The sequence below is a fragment of the Orcinus orca genome, chromosome 1, assembly GCF_937001465.1.
Source record: "Orcinus orca chromosome 1, mOrcOrc1.1, whole genome shotgun sequence".
NCBI classification, from domain to species: domain Eukaryota; kingdom Metazoa; phylum Chordata; class Mammalia; order Artiodactyla; family Delphinidae; genus Orcinus; species Orcinus orca.
In genome coordinates this window covers 210,480,303-210,497,181 of record NC_064559.1, presented here as the reverse complement: position 1 = coordinate 210,497,181, position 16,879 = coordinate 210,480,303, and the positions used below count along the sequence as shown (strand labels likewise).

General features: G+C 64.0%; 1 protein-coding gene across 5 annotated transcripts in view; it reads left to right on the top strand.

The window, feature by feature from the left end:
- TP73 (tumor protein p73) overlaps positions 1-16,879 on the top strand; it is a 680,368-nt gene that overhangs the window by 42,629 nt on the left and 620,860 nt on the right. The window contains exons 4-13 of one of the 5 annotated variants that reach the window (XM_004272313.4): positions 2,204-2,390; positions 2,741-2,856; positions 4,392-4,501; positions 4,810-4,952; positions 5,306-5,394; positions 6,160-6,281; positions 6,723-6,871; positions 7,136-7,274; positions 7,643-7,736; positions 9,095-10,110. In XM_004272313.4, the coding sequence (XP_004272361.1) occupies positions 2,204-2,390; positions 2,741-2,856; positions 4,392-4,501; positions 4,810-4,952; positions 5,306-5,394; positions 6,160-6,281; positions 6,723-6,871; positions 7,136-7,274; positions 7,643-7,736; positions 9,095-9,433 (1,488 nt within the window). In that variant the 3' untranslated portion in view covers positions 9,434-10,110. Of the gene's footprint in view, positions 1-2,203; positions 2,391-2,740; positions 2,857-4,391; positions 4,502-4,809; positions 4,953-5,305; positions 5,395-6,159; positions 6,286-6,698; positions 6,872-7,135; positions 7,275-7,642; positions 8,075-9,094; positions 10,111-16,879 lie in introns of those variants that run through there. The other 4 variants (XM_033432740.2, XR_007475623.1, XM_033432744.2 and 1 more) reach the window with 4 other exon arrangements.

The following is a 16,879-nucleotide window of genomic DNA, read 5'->3' as shown; positions in this document are numbered from 1 at the left end:
AAACTGCAACACAGTGGCCAGGCCTCCGACGTCTCTCCCCTTGCTGACCACCCCCCAGCCCAGGCAGCTCTCTGTGGGTCCTCAACACGCCCCCCCCCCCAGCCCTGGTCACCTCATTCGCTGGACCCCCTGCAGGCAGGTGGGACACCTGCAGGGGAAGAAGCACCCTTTGGAATCCACCAACGCTGCAGGAGGCCCCGGTGAGGCCGCGTGGCATTCAGGCGTGAGCCTCCTATGAGTCTAGTTTCTTCTGGGGGCTGGGGGGCTCTGTCCACTTTCCTTGGTGAGCTGAGGGGCTGGCAAACACGAGGCGCTCAACAAAGGCTTGCCGAGTGGACGGCTCTCGGGATCCCAGCCTCTCCCTCCACGCTGCTTGTGTTCAGGTCCCTGGAGTCCAGCTGAGGCCCGCCATTCCCTGGGGGGCCCTCCGCTTCCAGGAAGTCCCCCAAGTAGGCCCCTGGAGCTCCTCCATGCCACTCACCAGGCAGTTTCCTCTGGAAACTAACTGCACACTTGTCTCAGGTCAGGGACGGGTCCCGAAGCCTCACACGTGGTGGACGAGAGAGCTGGGCACTAAACTGGCAACTGGTGTTTGCTCTGGGCTGGGCTGCTGCTGCCCTGGGCATGGCCCTCAGGACAGGACTCAGCTCAGGACAAGCTCAGCTTATCTCCCAGACTGGTGCTTCGGGGAGTGAAGGGGCAGCATCTATACTGGTGGGGACCCAGGAGGTCAGCGGTCACCTCCCTGGGAAGCAGGACTGCCCCCCCGTGTGGCCCCAAGCCCACTGAGGGCCCACCTACACCCATGGGGGGTGTCCCTTCCTGCCGAAGCAGGGTCGCAGGCACAGGTGGATGGGGTACCCGGGAGGCGACAAGCCCTGTGGGCATCCAATTCCCTACCATGATAGGGGCCTAAGGGGGCTCGCCCTGAAGTCACCGCTGAGGGAGTTAGACAGGGTCCCAATCCCCCAGGACACCACTAGGGAGACCCCAGCTTGGGCTTGTCCCCGAACCCCCTCAGACCCCATCCCAGGTCAGCATTTCCAGCTGGGTTGCAGCTCATCAGAGGAAGGACATCTTGCACTGCTCAGGGCCAAGGGCTCCGAGGCTCTGAGGGTCCAGTGTGTCCCTTGGTGGCCAGAGGGTCAGGGTGTCAGGCCCCAGCTTCCTCGGCAAAGGTGGGATCAGACCTGCTCGTCCTCTGGTCTGCAGCAACCTTGTCTCCAGCCTCAATTTCCCTGACAACCATGGTGGGATGCGATGGGGGGCTCTCCAGGACCCTGTGGCTGGAGTAACTCTGAGTCCCCGGGGGCTTGTGGGGGGCCCAGGGCTGTGGCGTGACAGGAAGCATCCTGGGACTCTGAGACCCTGATGTTCCCCACTGTCCCTGGGGGATGGGGCCATGAGGAGCCCTGATGGATCCCCCCAGCCAGCTTGGAAACGAGTGGGCACCCCTGTTTCCAAGGGACCCTTCCATCAAGGGGCACTTTGAACTCGTGAGAGCCGGCCTGGGTCCTCGGGTGGGCCACCTGGACCTCTGGGCGCTCGCCCTGGAGGCCCCTTCAGGTGGCCCGGGAGTCATCTGATCCTCCCCGGGTCAAGGTCTTGGGCTGGGGGTCCTGGGGCTTCAAGGTCAAAGACCGCCACCCGCAGTGGCCAGAAGTAAGCCAAAGGGCTGGCCCCTCAGAGGATGGTCCAGGGAGTCCCTGTGCACGTTTCCTCTGTACAGAGGGCAGAAAACCTAACTCGAGGCTTTTAAAACCCCAGACGTGAGGCTGTACCCTCCCCCCTTCAAACCACTGCAGTCCGGGGGCTTAAGGTTCGCAGGCTTGGTGCACTGGACCTGGCTCCCCGCCCCCGTCCCAGCCCTGCTCTCCAGCAGCTCCTTCTCACCATCCTGGCCTTTACTGTCCTCATCCATAGAATGGACCTAATGGTACCTACTTCTCCAACCCATGAGATCCAGGTGGATAAGCGTCTCAGCCTGGCTGCACGGGGCACTCAGAGCAGCTGCTCTCGCTGAGCCCACACCAGCCAGACACTGATGGGTGGGTGCCGGGGAGAGGCTCTTTGAGGGAAGGAAGCCCAGAGGTGTTCAGCTGAGGGTCAGGCATGCAGTGGCCGGGACTCCTGGTGGGGGACACAGCAGGCGAGGGTGTGGAGTTGGGACGGCCAGCCTCACCCCGGTCCCCACCCCCTGCAGTATTCTCCTCTGCTAAAGAAGCTTTACTGCCAAATCGCCAAGACGTGCCCCATCCAGATCAAGGTGTCCACCCCGCCGCCTCCGGGCACTGTCATCCGCGCCATGCCCATCTACAAGAAGGCGGAGCACGTGACCGAGGTCGTGAAGCGCTGCCCCAACCACGAGCTCGGGCGGGACTTCAACGAAGGTGAGTGTCCCTGCCCCACCCACTCCTGCACTCAGCAGCCAGCGCCCCAGCCAGGAAGGAGAGGGCTGGCCGGGGCCTCCTTCCTGGCGGCGGCAGGTCCGATGCGAGGGGCTGACAGGTGGGCTCAGCATCCCCTCCCCAGTTCCGTGTCCTGCCAGCTCTGCTTGGGGCCTTGGGTGCCGGTGCCCGCAGGTGAGCGGGGAGCAGGGCTGCTGGGCCAAGTGCCCCGGGTGCATGAGGGCTGCCGGCGGGTCTGAGTCCCACTGGGAGGCCCGAGTCCCCTGCGATGCGCCCGGCACAGGGGCGCAGACCCCGGCTGGCACCTCTGAAGCGGCGTCCCCTCTCGGCAGGACAGTCTGCCCCCGCCAGCCACCTCATCCGCGTGGAGGGCAACAACCTTTCGCAGTACGTGGACGACCCCGTCACCGGCAGGCAGAGCGTCATGGTGCCCTACGAGCCCCCGCAGGTAGGGGGCAGGACTTCGGGGCAGAGACCCCTCGGGTCACTTCCCAAGTGTCCCCGAGCTGTGCAGATCCTCCCCCAACCTCATGTCCATCCCTCCCTTGCCTGTGGGTGGGGCTCTGACCACCTACTCTGCCTAGCTGTGGGCGGGGCTGGGGGGGTCCCCTCCGGCCCTCTCTAGGCATCCACATCCCTTGCTTTACAGTAGGGGGTGGGCCTGCTGACCCTTGGGCCTCAGCCTGGCCCTGCATCCCCTCTTCCTGCCTGTCTGTTTCCTACGGCCCGGCCTGGGCTCTGGGGGATGGAGGGGCTGAGGTCAAGAGGAGTTAGCCCGGGTAGAGCTGGGGGGCCGCGGGGAGAGGAGAGACCTGCGGTCGGGGGCACAGCACTGCAGGGCCCGGAGGTGTGGGGGAGGCTGTGGGGGATTGTTGCAAGAGGTGGGCGGGGGCGGAGAGACCCCGGGGGTCTGACTTTGACCTGAAGGCAGCAGAAGGTTCTGGGGCTCATGTGCGAGCCGGACTGGGGTAAAAAGCTGGGGTGGAGAGAAGTCGGGGTGGCACCAACCAGTGACGGTGGGGTGGGGCTGCCAGGATGGCAGGTGGAGACCGAGTCCCAGCAGTGCGCCTTGTGGGCCATGCTTCCCAGGGTGGGCGGGTGACGGCGAGCCCTCACCTTTCCTCTGTCTGGGTCTGAGACGCCCTTGCCCCCTGCCCAGAATTGTACCCCGTTCTCCAGGCACCCCCCTTCCAGACCCCATCGCTGTACCTGGTCCCTCAGGACCCCCTGTGGTTCCCTAGGAACAGCCCTTACATTGGCGGGGCCCGGGGAGGGCTTACCACCCTGCCTTCCCTCCCCGGAGCCTCACTGGCACCTCCAGGACCAGGAAAGCAGGTCTCTCCCGCCCCCTGGTGGCTGCCACGTGCCAGCAGTTTTGTGAAAGGCCAGGTTTCCTAAGCCATCATCCTGACCCAGAGAGACCGTGAGAACTGCCCATTTTGTGGTACTGGGATGCCCACTGGTCAAGGGTCCCGGGTTCACATCTCACTGTCTCCACAAACTCCCTGGAACAAGTGTGTGTGCTGGGAGCCCACTCGGACGGCTCTGGTCCCTCCCTCTGCCAGAGCTGTGCCATGCACCCCACTGCCCAGAAGAGCCCACAGTTTGCAAAGCACACAGCTGTGCCCACAGAGGCCTGTGCATGTGCCTGCCCACACTCAGCCTCCGGCGCCAACCCCCAGCCTGTGCCGGGGAGGTGGTTGGAGCAGCCAGACCAAGGCTCTCTTGGTTCCAGAGCCAGCACAGCACACGGTACTCAGTGTACTTACTGTGTGGCTGGCTGGCTAGGTAGGTGGATGGGTGGGTGGGGGATGGATGGTGGATGGGTGGATAGACAGCAGAGGACCACAGGACAGGGTCCAGCTCCCCCTTGCCTACCCAGAGATGCGAGGGGCAGGTGCCTGGAAGCCCAGGAGCCCCCAGCCCTGTGGACTGGGGCCCACGTGCTGACAGCACAGCTTCTCCCTGACCCTCCTGCGGCAGGTGGGGACAGAGTTCACCACCATCCTGTACAACTTCATGTGCAACAGCAGCTGTGTCGGGGGAATGAACCGGCGGCCCATCCTCATCATCATTACCCTGGAGACGCGGGAGTGAGTCTGCCGGACGCGGGGATCGGGGGGGGGCATCGGGGCAGGGACTTGGGCCCGTGCTTCTGGGGCGCTTGCTGGAGAGACAGGGAGGCCATGAGTAAGGGGAGGTGCAGGCCCTGCAGGCCACGTGCTGGGAAGGGCTGCTGGGGCAGGAGCTGCCTCGGGAGGGACGCAGGGCACCTGGCGTCCCAGAGCAGCTGGGCACTCAGCCCTGAGCCCTCGGCCCATCAAGGCCGGTCCTGTGGGGTCCGAGGTGGGTGGGGACGGTGGGCCCCAAGGCTCACGGTCCCGGCTGTGCCCCTGGACAGCGGACAGGTGCTGGGCCGCCGGTCCTTCGAGGGCCGCATCTGTGCCTGTCCTGGCCGAGACCGCAAGGCGGATGAAGACCACTTCCGCGAACAGCAGGCCCTGAACGAGAGCGCTGCCAGGAGCGGGGCTGCCAGCAAGCGCGGTGAGCAGGGCCGGGCCGGGGGTGCGGGGCTGGAGGGCCACCCTGGAACGTCAGAGCCAGGCCACCCTAGGACGCAGCTGGACCTGTCTCGGGGCTCGGGGGAAACGCACGAGCCTGTGTCCCGGGGACAGAGCCAGCCCCGCCTGCGTGGCCGCCCCCGGTGCCCTCTGTCCAGTGTGGGTGGCCGCCCGGGTTTGCTCATCCGAGTGGGTGACCGGTCTCTGGGCCTGTCCACAAGGGGCACCTTGGGAAGGTCGGCTCACGCTGGGGGGCGGGGTCGGCTTGGCTAACCTGCGCGTGGCCCCTCCTCCCTGCCTGCTCACGAAGCTGCCCCACCCCGCCCCCCCTGCCAGCCTTCAAGCAGAGCCCCCCTGCTCTCCCTCCCCTGAGCACCAACGGGAAGAAGAAGCGGCACGGGGACGAGGAAACCTACTACATCCACGTGAGCGCGCCGCGTCTGCGGCCCCCAGGCTGGGGCAGCGGGGAGTGGGGGGGGTCCTGGGGCCCCCAGGGTGGCAGGTGCAGCCTGGCACATCCGAGACCTGAGACCCCGAGCTCTGCAGGCTGCAGGGCCTAGAAGGGAGAACCAGCTCTCAGAGAGGGAGAGCTGGCCTGACGCAGCTCCCAGCGCAGGAGTGTCGCTGTAGATACAATGGTACAGCGTGTGGGGCAGTGCAGGTCTCCCCACCGCTGGGTAGGGCACGTGCCAGGAATCCCACGCTCCCACAGCCTGGCAGGCCCCAGCCACATCACCAAAGTGAGTTTACAGCCTGTGGCGTGATGCGGCCATTCCAGCTCGGATAAAACCCCACCTGCTCTGCTAGGACTGGTATCCGTGACGTGAGCTTATCATTTTTTGAGTCTTTCAAGAATGAGTTCCAAAAAAAAGAAGGAATGAGTTCCTTGTTCTAAAAGCCCCGTATTTGTCCAGCACCCCAAGTGTGCTGAGCTGTGGAAAGGGGAAGGTGGGCAGCGAGGCAAAGTCCCAAGGGTAGGAAGGGGTGGGCATGGTTTGTGCAGACAGGAGACCCACCCACCAGACTCCCCCAGACCTGCTTCCTGGGAGAGGAGAGTAGGGTTGGGGGACTCCCGGCCCGTGGGGGACTGGGGAGCCCCGAGAAAGGAGAGACGCTTCGCCGTGCGGGGGGGCTGGGGCTGGGCGGTGCCCACACGCACCTGGGCAGAGGGTCCACCTCTCCGTGCTCAGGTGCGGGGCCGGGAGAACTTTGAAATCCTGATGAAGGTCAAGGAGAGCCTGGAGTTGATGGAGCTGGTGCCCCAGCAGCTGGTCGAGTCCTACCGGCAGCAGCAGCAGCTCCTGCAGAGGCCGTGAGTGCAGCCCCTCCCACCCCCAGGCTGCCCGTCCTGCCCAGCTGCCCTGGGGAGAAGGATGGGGCAGGGCGACCCAGCAGGGACGGTGCCAGCAGCACCAGGCCGCGCTTGGCGTCTCATCCCCCGGGAGGCCTTCCCTGAACTGTGGCGTCTCAGCCCAAACATCTCCCGAGTGAAGGCGAGGGGCGGTGGTGGGAGGGATGCCGACCCACCAAGAGCGGGGCCGGTTCCAGGGGCCCCACCCCCTCCCACCCATCGCCCGGGTCCTGCCTGCCAGCGGGCCCGTGGCCAAGTGTGGCCACCGTCCGGCAGGGAGGCTGGGCGCGGAGGCGGGCGCTCTGACACCTCAGCACAGGGCGGGGGCTCCAGGCCCCCGCAGCAGGGGGGCTTTACATGTGGAGGTGCTTCTTACAGACCCCAGCTGTCCCTTCCAAGCAGGGGCCACCTGCAGCCTCCGTCCTACGGGCCCGTCCTCTCGCCCGTGAGCAAAGCGCACGGGGCTGTCAACAAGCTGCCCTCCGTCAACCAGCTGGTGAGCCAGCCTCCCCTGCACGGCTCGGCGGCCGCGCCCAGCCTGGGGCCCATGGGTGAGTGGCGCGGGCAGCGTGGCCGGGATGGGCGGGGAGGCCCAGCGGGTGGCCGGGCTCCAGACTCCCCAGCTCAGGGCCACGCGGGGCTCTCGACGGCTGCTCCCTCCAGCAGCTCCCGCCCAGGAACAGGAGGCCCGGCCACGGACGGTCTCGTCTGTCCACTCCCGGTCTTGGGGAGGGCCGAGCGTTACGAGCCTGCCCCGCACAGCCTGGGACGCCCGGCCCGGCCCCCTCTGACCGTCCCACCTGCCTCCCACCCAGGCCCCGGGATACTCAACAACCACGGCCACGCCCTGCCAGCCAACGGTGAGATAAACGGCGGCCCCAGCTCCCAGTCCATGGTCTCGGGGTCCCACTGTACCCCGCCACCCCCCTACCACGCCGACCCCAGCCTGGTCAGGTACGTGGGCCGCTGCCGGCCACTGCCACTCACCCACTAACCTCAGCCCTGGTGGCTCCTGGTCGCCTGGCCCCCAGCCGGGGGGCGGTCTCTGCCTGCTGCCCCTCGCAGCCTGTGCTCTAACGCTCTGCCGTCTTGAGAACAGACAGGGGCAGAGGGATGTCGGGAGTGAGCATCCAGCAGGTGCTCGGAGGGAGAGCAAAAAAGCCAGGGGTTCCTGGAGGCTGTGCCCCGGTGAGCGCGTCCCCGACACCGCGGCCACCGGCGGCCAGGGGCGACCTGTGGGGTGGCCAGTTCCCACCCAGACGGGCCGCACAGCCAGGTTCTTAGAAGTTAATGCTGCTTTATTTCCCCAATTCTCTCTGCAGTTTTTTAACAGGCTTGGGGTGTCCAAACTGCATCGAGTATTTCACCTCCCAGGGGTTACAGAACATTTACCACCTGCAGAACCTAACGATAGAGGTAACGGCCCCGGCAGGGCAGGTGCAGGGAGCCCACTCCCAGACCAGCGCAGGGCCCTGTCCGCGGGGCAGGGAGCTTTCTCCCCTTGCTGGGGCAGTCCCTCTGTGTCCTGTCCTCCCCGTGTAAGGGAGGGCTGGAGAATTTGGAAAACCTTCCCACCGGCAGCCCGATCTATGTGCTGACATCCAGCTCCATGCGGCTGGACGGGACTCGCCGGGGCCCCTCATTTGGACTTGAGTCTTGTCTCCTGTGACCCGGCTGCCTTTGATTTGGGGGACTGGCTGTCTCCAAGGCACGAAGAAGTGCAGAAGGCGAAGGCCGGAAGGGTCCTGGGGCTGGTCCAGTTCAGTGCCATTTACACAGGGAGAAGCTGAGGCCCAAACTGCTTGCCGTGCACGCACAGCAACTGAATGTCTGGTCCAGGATGTGCGGGGTACAAGTGCCCCACCCTTGGCATCCTGACCCCTGACCTCACAGCCAGGGCTTGTCTTTAGGTTAAACAAGAGTCCCAGCAACGAGCACTCGTAGCCTGGTGTTGCCTTGAGTGTAATGACTAGTAGCCAGAGCCCGGGAGACACAGCTGTCGGCCGGATCCTGGGGGGCTCCAGCTCAGCGGGCTGGAGTCTCCGCAGCCCCTGCTCTGCAGCTGGCTCCGGGTCAGAGGCCCGTCCAGGCTCGTGCCCAGCCAAGGCCACAGGGCAGAGATGCGGGTTTGCCAGAGGGAGCTGGGGCCAGTGGCTCAGAGGGCTGCCTTGTTGTGTGTCCACTAACGCCCTCCCTAGGGAACAACCCCCCTTGTTCCAGGCAGCTAACCCCTACTGGGCTAGCTCAGTGCATATTAACCCTGCCTCACCAGCAGATGCTGTGCCTGGCCGGCGGGGTGGGGAGGGAGCGGGCGACAGGAGCCTGAGAATCTGCTCTGCCCTTGCTGGGGGCGGGGGGCCCGCCCGCCCTCTAGGTTCCGGCGTGCGGGGAGAGGGGAGCTCCATCTGTCACTCTGACTGTGCTCAGGGCCCAGGAGTGGCCTCAGCACCGCCCCCCCCGCCCCCCCCCCGCCCCCCGTCCCCACACGTCACTTCTTAGCTCTCCTGCCACCTGTCTGGGGCAGAATTCAGTGCGGCCAGACCACCAGGCACAGGGCAGGCCCAGCACTGCCCCTCCTCCGACCGCACTATCTGCTTCCCCCGCACCGTCCAGTGCCCGGACAGGTGGCCCTTGGGGTGTGGGTTCCTCGCCTCCCTCCTGGTGGTCCCATGATGGCTGTGCGGGGGCAGGCGGAGCCCCTGGCGGGAGGGGGAGAGGGCAGAGTCTGCCGCTGAGCCCTCTGACGGGGGCGGCCGTGTGCGCTACGCTTGCAGGACCTGGGGGCCCTGAAGATCCCGGACCAGCACCGAATGACCATCTGGAGGGGCCTCCAGGACCTGAAGCAGAGCCACGACTATGGCGCGCAGCAGCTGATCCGCTCCAGCAGCAACGCGGCCACCATCGCCATCGGGGGCTCGGGGGAGCTGCAGCGGCAGCGGGTCATGGAGGCCGTGCACTTCCGCGTGCGCCACACCATCACCATCCCCAACCGCGGGGGCCCGGCTGGGGGTGCGGGGCCCGATGAGTGGGCCGACTTCGGCTTCGACCTCCCGGACTGCAAGTCCCGCAAACAGTCCATCAAAGAGGAGTTCACGGAGAGCGAGGCCAACTGAGGTGGGGCCGGCACATCCAGGGCCCCCCTGACCCGGTGCTAGCGACCCAGAGAGCAGAGAGCCCCGGGAGCCGTGCTGGATGTCTGCTTCCTTTTTGTCACCAACTGCCTTGGGAGGCAGGACCTCTGGGCTCTGCCGGGAAAGGGACTTGGGCAGGGGGATGCCCCTGAGGAGGGGCTCCCGGAGCTGCGCTGAAGATGCGCGCCCAGGACCCATCCTCCAGGGGTCCGGGGGGCCTCCCCCTCCCTGCCTTGCCTTCCTGGGGGCTCTGCTGACCGACTGCCAGAAAGTATTTTCCGATGTCTCTGGCTCAGGGTAGCAACACGGCTCGGTGCTTGTACCTAGACACTCCTGTTTTCGGGTCAAGGTTCCAGACTACATCTCTGCCTGAGGCTGTCCCTCTGCTGGTCTTGAGGGTCAGTCTGCCCTTGCACCCCTGACCGCTGGTGCAAAGCCTACTGCAGCCACCTCCCACTTCCTGCCCCAAACAAAAACCAGAGTTTCACTGGAATCGGGGAGGCAAGGAAACTCCTGGTCGGCGGCCTCCAGCCAGCACCCGTGCCAACGCCGCTGGCTGCAGCCCATCTCTCCAGTGGCCCTCTTAGCATAGACACGGACAGCAGGCTCCCCAGACCACTGGAAAGTGTCAATATTTGATAAAATGATGCCCTTTTCTACATGGTGGGTGAGGCTTTTTTTTAATTAACTTTTGTTCTTAACATTCACGTTGGGTCAGCCTAGCAGGATGCCCGTCTTCCCAGGCCTGTGTAAACAAGATGGGCTAAGAAAGCCGAGGGGCAAACCAGGCGGGGTGCACACCAGGCAGGGGTAGGTCACTTGCTTCCGCGTGCGGGACGGGAGGCAGGCATAGGAGGGCAGAGCCCACCACCTGCAGCCGGGGCCCCACTCTGCTCCCTGGGAGGCCGGCTCTGTGCGGGAGAGGCCCTCCTGTCCTCGTGGGGACAGCACTGAGGCAGGTGGAGGGGGTCCAGGCCTTTACCGGACACCCCAAGGAGTCAGCGGGCTGGGGGGGGGGACAGCGTCAGCACCCTAGCTGGTGGGGACATTTCCATCTGCAAGAAGCCTTCTGAGCTGCTGTAGCCAGAGAACTTCAGGGCCGGAAACAAGACCACAGAGGGTGGTGGGAGAGGGGATGAAGCAACCCCCCTTGCTCCAGGCAGGTGGGATGAAGGGACTCCTGACTAGTGTGTGCGCTGAGACGCTGCCTACTGCTTTCGTAGCATCTCTCTGTCCCTCACTCTGCCTGGGTCCCTGAGGTTAGTCCTGCGGTCTGGGCCCTCCTGTCCGAGGCCCCCAGGCCAAGGGGCGGTGCAGATGGAGCCCTAGTCGCCCTTTGGGGGTTTTCCTGTTGCTATAACCACCCCCTCAAGCCCCCGGCCCGGGGAAGTTAGGAAGCAGCGGACCTCACACAGGTCCGCTCAGAAGCCGAGCTCTCAAGACTGGGTGTTCAAGTTCCAGTTCCCTTGTTAGGTTCCCAGGCTCTTCAGAGGCGGGCACTGGGCAGAGAGAGGGGTGTCAGCTGTACTAAGTGGCTCAGGGACCAGCCAGCAGGGGACGGAGCCCCAGGGCCAGCTCTGCCCCTGACCTGCTGGCAGGAGGCCTCCAGACCAGGGCTTCATCCTGGACATCGAGTGTAAACACTGCGCAGCAGCTCTACTTATTTAAAAAAGCGTTTGTGCGAAGGCAGGTGCCTGTGTCCAGGGTAGCACCCCCTCCCCCCACCATGCGCTCCCTGGGGACCCCCTTGGGGGCGGAAGGGGGTGTCCTCAGCGCCCAGGAGGCCCCGCCTGCAGCCAGGCCTGAGAGCCACAGGGAACAGACCAACCGCCCCCGGGGAGGGGGGGCGGGCTCAGCTCCTGGGGGCCTGCGGTCGCCCGGCAACCCGGACACACGCCCTGGCGGCGCCTGACCGGCCGTTGCGCCGTCCCGTTTCCTCTTGACACCCTCACAAGGCCGCCCGACGAGGAAAGTGAAGCACAGAGGGCTGGCTCTGAGCCCTGGGTCACAGCCGCTGCCGTGGTGTCCGGCTCTTGCTCCAGTGGCACACGCTGGGCCCCCGAGTCGTGCCCCGTTGGGAGCTGCAGGCCCTTCCCCCAGCTCCCCTGGGGCCCACGAACCTGACGGAGGAGCAGCTGAGTGCCTGGGGCTCCCGGGACTGTCCCTCAGGCTCATCCTGTCGGCTGGTGGGGAGGCCACGGGGGCCCCAGGGTGCTCCCGAAGTCCGGGGGCTGCGACGTGCAGGCACGGGCCGGGCGTACCCCCAACCCGGAGGGAGGGGAGACGCATCCTCCCAGAGGGCCCAGCACAGGCTCCCCGCCCCTTCGGCCCACGTGATGAGCCCCCGCGGCTCCTGGGCCTTTGCTCCCGGAGCTGATGGTGGAGCGGCCGTGAGAACTGAGCCGGTGGGGACTTCCTCGTGGTTGCAGGAACACGCAGAGCGACAGGAGCAAAGACGGGCTGCACGAAACTCAAAGATCACGAGAAGATAAACCTGTGAAGAGGCAGGAGGGAAGCGGCCGGGAGAGGGCTGGGCTGGGCCTCATGGACGCCGGCTGGGCTGAGCACAGCTGCCCGGTCCCAACCGGCTCCTCCCGGCTGCTGGGGGCGGTCACCCCGCCCAGGTTTGGGTGGCTTCTTCAGTGGCCCTGGTCCCCAACATGCAGGGACCAAGAACGCGGTGTCGCTGTCCCCTCGGACATGCCAGCCTTGCAGACACAAACACCTGCTTCTGTTTCACCGGTTAAAGTGCTTTAACGCTTTAAGGTTTAAAAAAACACCCACCCTGTCGTTAACGTCGGGCGATGCTTCTTCAGGCGGTATTGACGGATCTATCCCAACAATATTATTACCTTCTCTTGGGAATGTAACCTTGGGAAAATGTGGTATTTTTTTAGCTGTGTTTTGGTGGGAATTTTTGGTTTTGTAACATAATAAAGCACATGTTCCGATGACTGACACTTATGACTGAATCAGATACAAAGACGAGAGCACACATGACACAAACACACCCCAACACACACACCCAGCGGGCGCCCCATCTGGGTTTGTCCCGTGTTTTCGGTGAGTGTGATGCACCCCCAGGCACCATCCTCCCCTGCGCCTCAGAGCCGTGTGCCTCGCGGGGACTCGAGTCCAAGGACAGCCTGAGGACCGACACCCGGTTCTGTCCGAGCGCCGCCAGCTAAGCTCACGGGACTGGCTGCGGCCCAGCCACCTCAGGCCTCCTAAGAGCAGGGGCCGGGTCCGACTTTAGGAAGTCTTCGGGACGTCCCTGTAGACAGTCCTCCAGCTGTTTCGAGTTGAAGTTCATGTTCCTCTGCAAAACTCAGGAGCTCGGTTCAGCCCAGCTCAGGCTCCAGGGCACCGGACGTCATTCCGTCCCTCCAGGCCTGAGGTTTCTGGATGTCAGACCTGTGAATAAGGGACTGGGGACTTGGTACAGCAAAAGGAGGGCTCTCAAAACCCGTTCAACCTCGAGGTAGGCCAGGGTCTTTCTAGACGTGGGGCTGAAACCTAGCAGGGCAAGGCGAGATGGAGCCCCGCCCACCTCCCTGGCCCCAGTTTCCTGGGTGGGGCTCTGGGTGCCCCCTTCTCCCCGCACCTCTCAGCCCCTTCCCCAGAGCCGACAACCTCATGTGACAGTGAGCTGTCCCCGCCCCACTGCGGTGACAGGAATCCGCATCACTGACGCCAGCACCTCAGGACTGGACGGGAACAAGGACTCGGGAAGCTTAATTAGAAAGAGACTGCCACTGCCATCACAACAGGGCCCTGAAACCAGCCCTTTGAGGAGTGAGCATGGTAATGCTAGTGTGTTCAGCACAAGGCAATTTTAATATCTTTGTTGAAAAAAAACCTTTTTCAAAAAACTAGGGTACTTTAAAAATACACACTTTTGTTCAAATATATAAAAACATCTCCCATAGGCTGACGTGTAATTTTTGAAAGATAACCTGGGTTCAGAGCAGACCTGGCACTTTGCAAGGCACTGGGCTCTGGGGACACTGCCCCGAGTAGCCACCAGGGGGCAGAGGAGGCCACGGCCCCTCGGGAGGAAACAGCATCCCCTCCTCTCCCCATGGGCACCCAAAGAGAAAGGCTATATATTCAGGCAAGAATTTAAAAAAATGATTCTTTAGTATCACATTTCCTAAGAATAGTGCTGCATTATATATTGTGCCCAAACTCACAGATGCTTCAAGAAAGTGGTTTGGTTTTTGAAGACGGCTACAACTGCCCCGAGGGCCCAGGGGAACCTGCAGCCCCGAGTGCATGGCGCACGGTCTCAGATGCTGAACCAGCCTTCGCTCTGCTCACCACACAGAAGAGGAGCTGCTCAGGGCGGGAGCTGCAGCTTCCGGCCAGTTTACGAGGCCCAATTCCTGCCCCACATTCTTCCCAGGACCCCCGCGGAGGAGACCCTGCCAGAAGGGCGTCCCTCACTCACCAGGCCCAGGCTCCAAACAGAGCAGCAATGCCGACCTCTGCCTCCTGGCTCTGACATCATGTCCTAAGCAATCCCGTTACCCCAGTAACGAAACACACTCGGTCTCCAAAGGATAAGGTCACCAAAGGTCCCGTCTCTCTCAGCATCGGGTACGTGGGGACGGGCTGTCAGATCTCAGGCAGGGACCCGGGTTCGAGCCGCGCCGTGGCTCATGGTGCTTCTGTCTTGACCGCACGGGCCTCGATCGCCTCATGCCGAAGGTCCATGGCTGACCGGCTCCACCAGGGCTGCTGTGAGGCTGCGGCCACCTGGAGTGTCCCGACGAGCAGCTCTCCGGTGACCGTGGGAGCTTCTTCCCTTGGACAGAGTGTGTTTAAGTAGAGTTAGGGCGAAAACCTAGACCCCGAGCAGGGACATGACATTCCTTCTTTGTCTGGGGCCATGGGGCCATGGAGAGGTCACGGGCCTCCTGGGCTGGTGCGCCGGGGAGGCCCACAGACTCTTCTTGACACACCCCTCCCCCGGGGTCATCCGGTCTCCCTCCCCAGCCACTTTCTTCTTTTTTTTTTTTTTTTTTTTTTTTTTTTTTTTTGCTGTACGCAGGCCTCTCACCGTTGTGGCCTCTGCCGTTGCGGAGTACAGGCTCCGGACGCGCAGGCTCAGCGGCCATGGCTCACGGGCCCAGCTGCTCCACGGCATGTGGGATCTTCCCGGACCGGGGTACGAACCCGTGTCCCCTGCATCAGCAGGCGGACTCTCAACCACTGCGCCACCAGGGAAGCCCCCCAGCCACTTTCTTCAAGGACACCTGAAATTCACCCGACCCCAGGAACGTGGAGTAACTATCGAGTCACAGGCTTCAGAGCTAAAACATTTCTGATGACGCTTCAGGCAACGGGGTGTATTCACACAACCCTAAAGGGACACCTACAGGACGGCACCTAAAATACATGCAGTGCCAATGATTATTTCAAACAAACAACTTTGGGGACTTCCCTGTGGTCCAGCAGTAAAGAATCCGCCTTCCAATGCGGAGGATGTGGGTTTGATCCCTGGTTGGGGAACTGAGATCTCACGTGCCGCGGGGCAACTAGGCGGCATGAGGATGGAGGGGGGATGAGGGCCAAGAGCACAGACGACTCACGGCTTCACTCCAACAGGACGAGAGACGGGCCGTAGAGCTCAGGGCCAAGCAGAACAGGACTTCTTGAGAGCCAGCAGTGCGACACAGCACGACAAGCCCCCCCATGCCGGAGCCCCAAACGTGCTGTCCCAGGCGGGCGCTGGTCTCCCACACGCGCGGCTCCCACACACCTGCTCAGCCAGCCGGCTGGGGAGCAGACGTCACCTCAGTCCTGGCCCAAACACGCACACGGGTGAGCCTCGTGGGTGTCACCTACCACGTACGTTTCCAGTGAGGTCTGGAGAGACCAGGACCCCGACCACAGCCATGGGCTGACCCTCTGGCCCCCCTCCCTGCCCCATCTCCTGCGGTTCAGGGTGACACAGCTGAGCCTGGCCCCCCAGGGTGCCTCGCTGTCGCTGCCTCAGTCCCTGACCGGGCCCTTCTTCCCGCCCTCCCTCCGACGTCTGACCAGCTCTTACTGTGCGCGTCCGCTGCACTGGTGGCCCCGATGTCCCCACCTCCCTCGGGACTGCCCAAGGGTACTCACACCCTCAGGCAGTCCCCGGCCCTGGGACCTGCCACAACCCACAGAACGCCGCGGAAATGGTGCCGCGCCAGCTCAGGGCCCAAGCCTTGAGAGGCCCAGCTGCTTCCACTCTTGTGCCCTTGGGGGCCCTGAGATGCCGTCAGAAGTGGGGTCACCCTGCCGGGGAGACCCGAGGAGGGGCTGCCCTGAGACCACACAGAAGAGAACCCACGTGGGGCTTCCCTGGTGGCGCAGTGGTTGAGAGTCCGCCTGCCGATGCAGGGGACACGGGTTCGTGCCCCGGTCCGGGAGGATCCCACATGCCGCGGAGTGGCTGGGCCCGTGAGCCATGGCCGCTGAGCCTGCGCGTCCGGAGCCTGTGCTCCGCAACGGGAGAGGCCACAACAGTGAGAGGCCCGCATACCGCAAAAAAAAAAAAAAGAGGGAACCCACGTGATTGCAAGGCAGTTGCCGGCAGGGCACCAGCCAGCTGACTGCATTCGCTGGGGAGCCCACGGGGAAGACCAGCAGAAGGGGCCCCGCTCAGGGGCGAGCGGCGCGTATCGCGGCTTCAGAGCATCCTAGGCCCCGCCCCCGCCCCCGCCTGCCCGGGATGCCGCCCACAGCGCCTCTGCGCGCCCCGCCAGCTGCCCGGCTGCCCTTTCCCTCGGACACGGGCCTCTGCCCCCTCAGAGGCTGCACACAGCCTGTCTCACGGCAGGGGCTGGAGGAACGTTTACTGAAAGAACGAATCTCTCAGTTCACAGGTGTGACACCTCTATTAACAGAGCCTCTGGGGAGCAGCTGACGAGTGCAGTGCGGTCACCCGGCTCAGCCGCGACCCCCCGAAACCGTTTTTATGCATCATGTCCCGCATCACTTTACTCGCTCCTCAAACTGGGGGCTGGGGGCTGTGGCGTCCTGTACAGGGTCACCAACTGGGGCTACAGCCCAGATGCTGGGGGGAGGACCTTGCGAGGAAAGCCGCACTCTCACCCGGGCAGGGGGTGCTCCCCAGGGCAAACGGATTCTCCAGGCAACGCGCTGACAATGTCCACGTCAATGTCCACGTCAATGTCCACGTCAATGTGCACGTCAATGTGCACGTCAATGTCCACGTCATGCACGGCAACGCTGTAGAAAATCCTACCTGGACACAAGGGGGAGCCCCCCTGGCTTCCGGAGCGTGGCTACGGGCGCTGCCCACCGTGCGTCCCCGACCTGACGTCCTCAGGAAACCCGGAGAGGCTCCTGGGTACAGACTGCTGACGGCAGTGACCTGATGGACCCTCCCCGGGGCATGGCCATCTCGGACCTTCTTGTGCA